The 1,903-nt window shown below is 47.1% G+C and overlaps 1 protein-coding gene across 1 annotated transcript; it reads left to right on the top strand.

Moving 5' to 3' along the window:
• Nucleotides 1-202: 202 nt before the first annotated feature.
• LOC311107651 (cyclin-dependent kinase 2-like) lies at nucleotides 203-1,144 on the top strand (the record flags this gene model as incomplete). The annotated part of the gene is made up of 1 exon (XM_084150179.1): nucleotides 203-1,144. One exon carries the CDS (start codon nucleotides 203-205, stop codon nucleotides 1,142-1,144), a length of 942 nt encoding a protein of 313 aa, XP_084006305.1.
• Between the last annotated feature and the right edge of the window lie 759 nt (nucleotides 1,145-1,903).

The raw sequence follows: 1,903 nt of genomic DNA, 5'->3' as shown, positions 1-1,903 counted from the left end.
CCACAAGCCACACAGAGTGTGATTGTCTCCCTGACCTATCAACACCGGCTGGTCGGATGAGTTGGACATGGAGAATTGGCCATGGTATATATATGTATATATATATAACCATCCACATATATACACACCTCACCCTCTCAACCGTTCATATATTAAGCCGCTTGACCACAACTACCACAGAAGCTTTATACCTAGCAGCAGAATGGAGAGTTACCTGAAAGACTACGTTATTGGCAGAGGAGCCTACGGGACCGTGTACAAAGTCAAGTGTCTGAGAACTGGAAAAGCGTTTGCCTTGAAATATCACACTCGCGGCGTAGATGATTCAACCGTGAGAGAACTCTCCTGTCTCGCTGCACTAAGGGGTCACCCCTATGTGATCCATATGCACGATTGCTTCTTAGACAATGGGAAGATAGCCATGCTCATGCCCTATGTGCCCTACACGGTGAGTGACGTGATTCACAACGGACAAGGTTGGAAAGTGTACAAGCAAGGCCGGTCTCTGCAGTTGATCCCGTTGAGTTTTGTGGCTCACTTTTCGGTCCAGGTGGCTACTGCTTTGTCTTACATGCACAGACTGAATATAGTGCACCGGGACCTGACTCCTTCCAACGTGCTGCTGACAGAAGATCTCACTGTCAAAGTGGCGGACATGGGCCTCTCTAGACAATCCTCGAAATGGATGAGTCCAACTGTGGTCACGGAGCCCTACAGGGCCCCGGAATTGTTTGTTAAAGGTGACTGTGCAGAGTACACCTGTGCCATAGACATGTGGAGCCTAGGGGTGATGATAGCGGAAGCTATGGAAGGTAAGGTGGTATTCCTAGAGCGTGCAAATCGCAGAGAAAAGGTGTCCACACACCAGATCATTTTAAGGACTCTATGTCCCAAAGACCATCCACGTGCACCGATCACACCATGGGATCCTGTCACCTTATTGCCCCAGGTTATGGAGTGTGAACTAGTGAAACGGATCGTCTTCAGATTGCTGGCTTTCCGTGACACTGAGAGACTTATGGCTCACGAGCTGCTGCAGGACACAGAATGGAGCAAGGTTGCTCATATGACCGAGGAAGACAAAGGTATGGTCAGAGGCCAGATTGAGGAGAATCGGAGAATGGACGTGTCAAAGGAAGTGTGAGAGACTAAGCAAAGACAAAGACCAACACCAGGACTGCTTGCTCTGTGTACTTTTATTGTGTACTACATTTCATGATTCATAGATATACTTGTGATATATAATTGTGTAGGCATACAATACAAAGTTAAACCTATCTGTACGTCTGTCAATAAAAAGTGTATATAGCACCCTACAACCCTGGCCTGGTCCATTCGGTAGTACATTCACAAGTACATTCACAATGCCAACATGATCTGGATGTGGACATATAATGTTATATAATGTTATCACTGAATACAGTGTTGCGCTTGCATTCAGGACAGGACAGGACAGGACAGGACAGAACAGGTGCAGGACAGGCTACAGCCTCAAATGTACTTGGTTACATGTAGGTTATTGTGAATATCACCATTGACATTGACATGTAAAGCGGGGTCAGGATACTGCGGGTTTGTAGAGTAGACCCCTCAGATGTCCCAGATGTCCCTGCAGACTTCCAGGATCTTTCAAAGTCGTCTATCATCCTCTTCACGTCCCGTAGGTCTGCAGGAGACACACATAGTGAGCTGCATGCAACTACTATTACAGTACTGCCAGTATACAGGTCATTATACACAGAACCAAACCAAAGAAGAAGGAGACAACACACAAAGCACAACGCACTTTCGCTCACATCGAGCATTTTCACCGATGTTTTCATGTCCTCAACCTCCTTGAGAGCTGGCATCTCCATCGTTGGGATTCCGGAGGTCGTTTTCTCCGCTATGGTGGCACAACGGC

The sequence above is a fragment of the Coregonus lavaretus genome (assembly GCF_964263955.1).
Source record: "Coregonus lavaretus genome assembly, chromosome: 32".
NCBI lineage: Eukaryota > Metazoa > Chordata > Actinopteri > Salmoniformes > Salmonidae > Coregonus > Coregonus lavaretus.
Note: the sequence above shows the minus strand (reverse complement) of the source record. Positions and strands in the feature narration are given on the sequence as shown.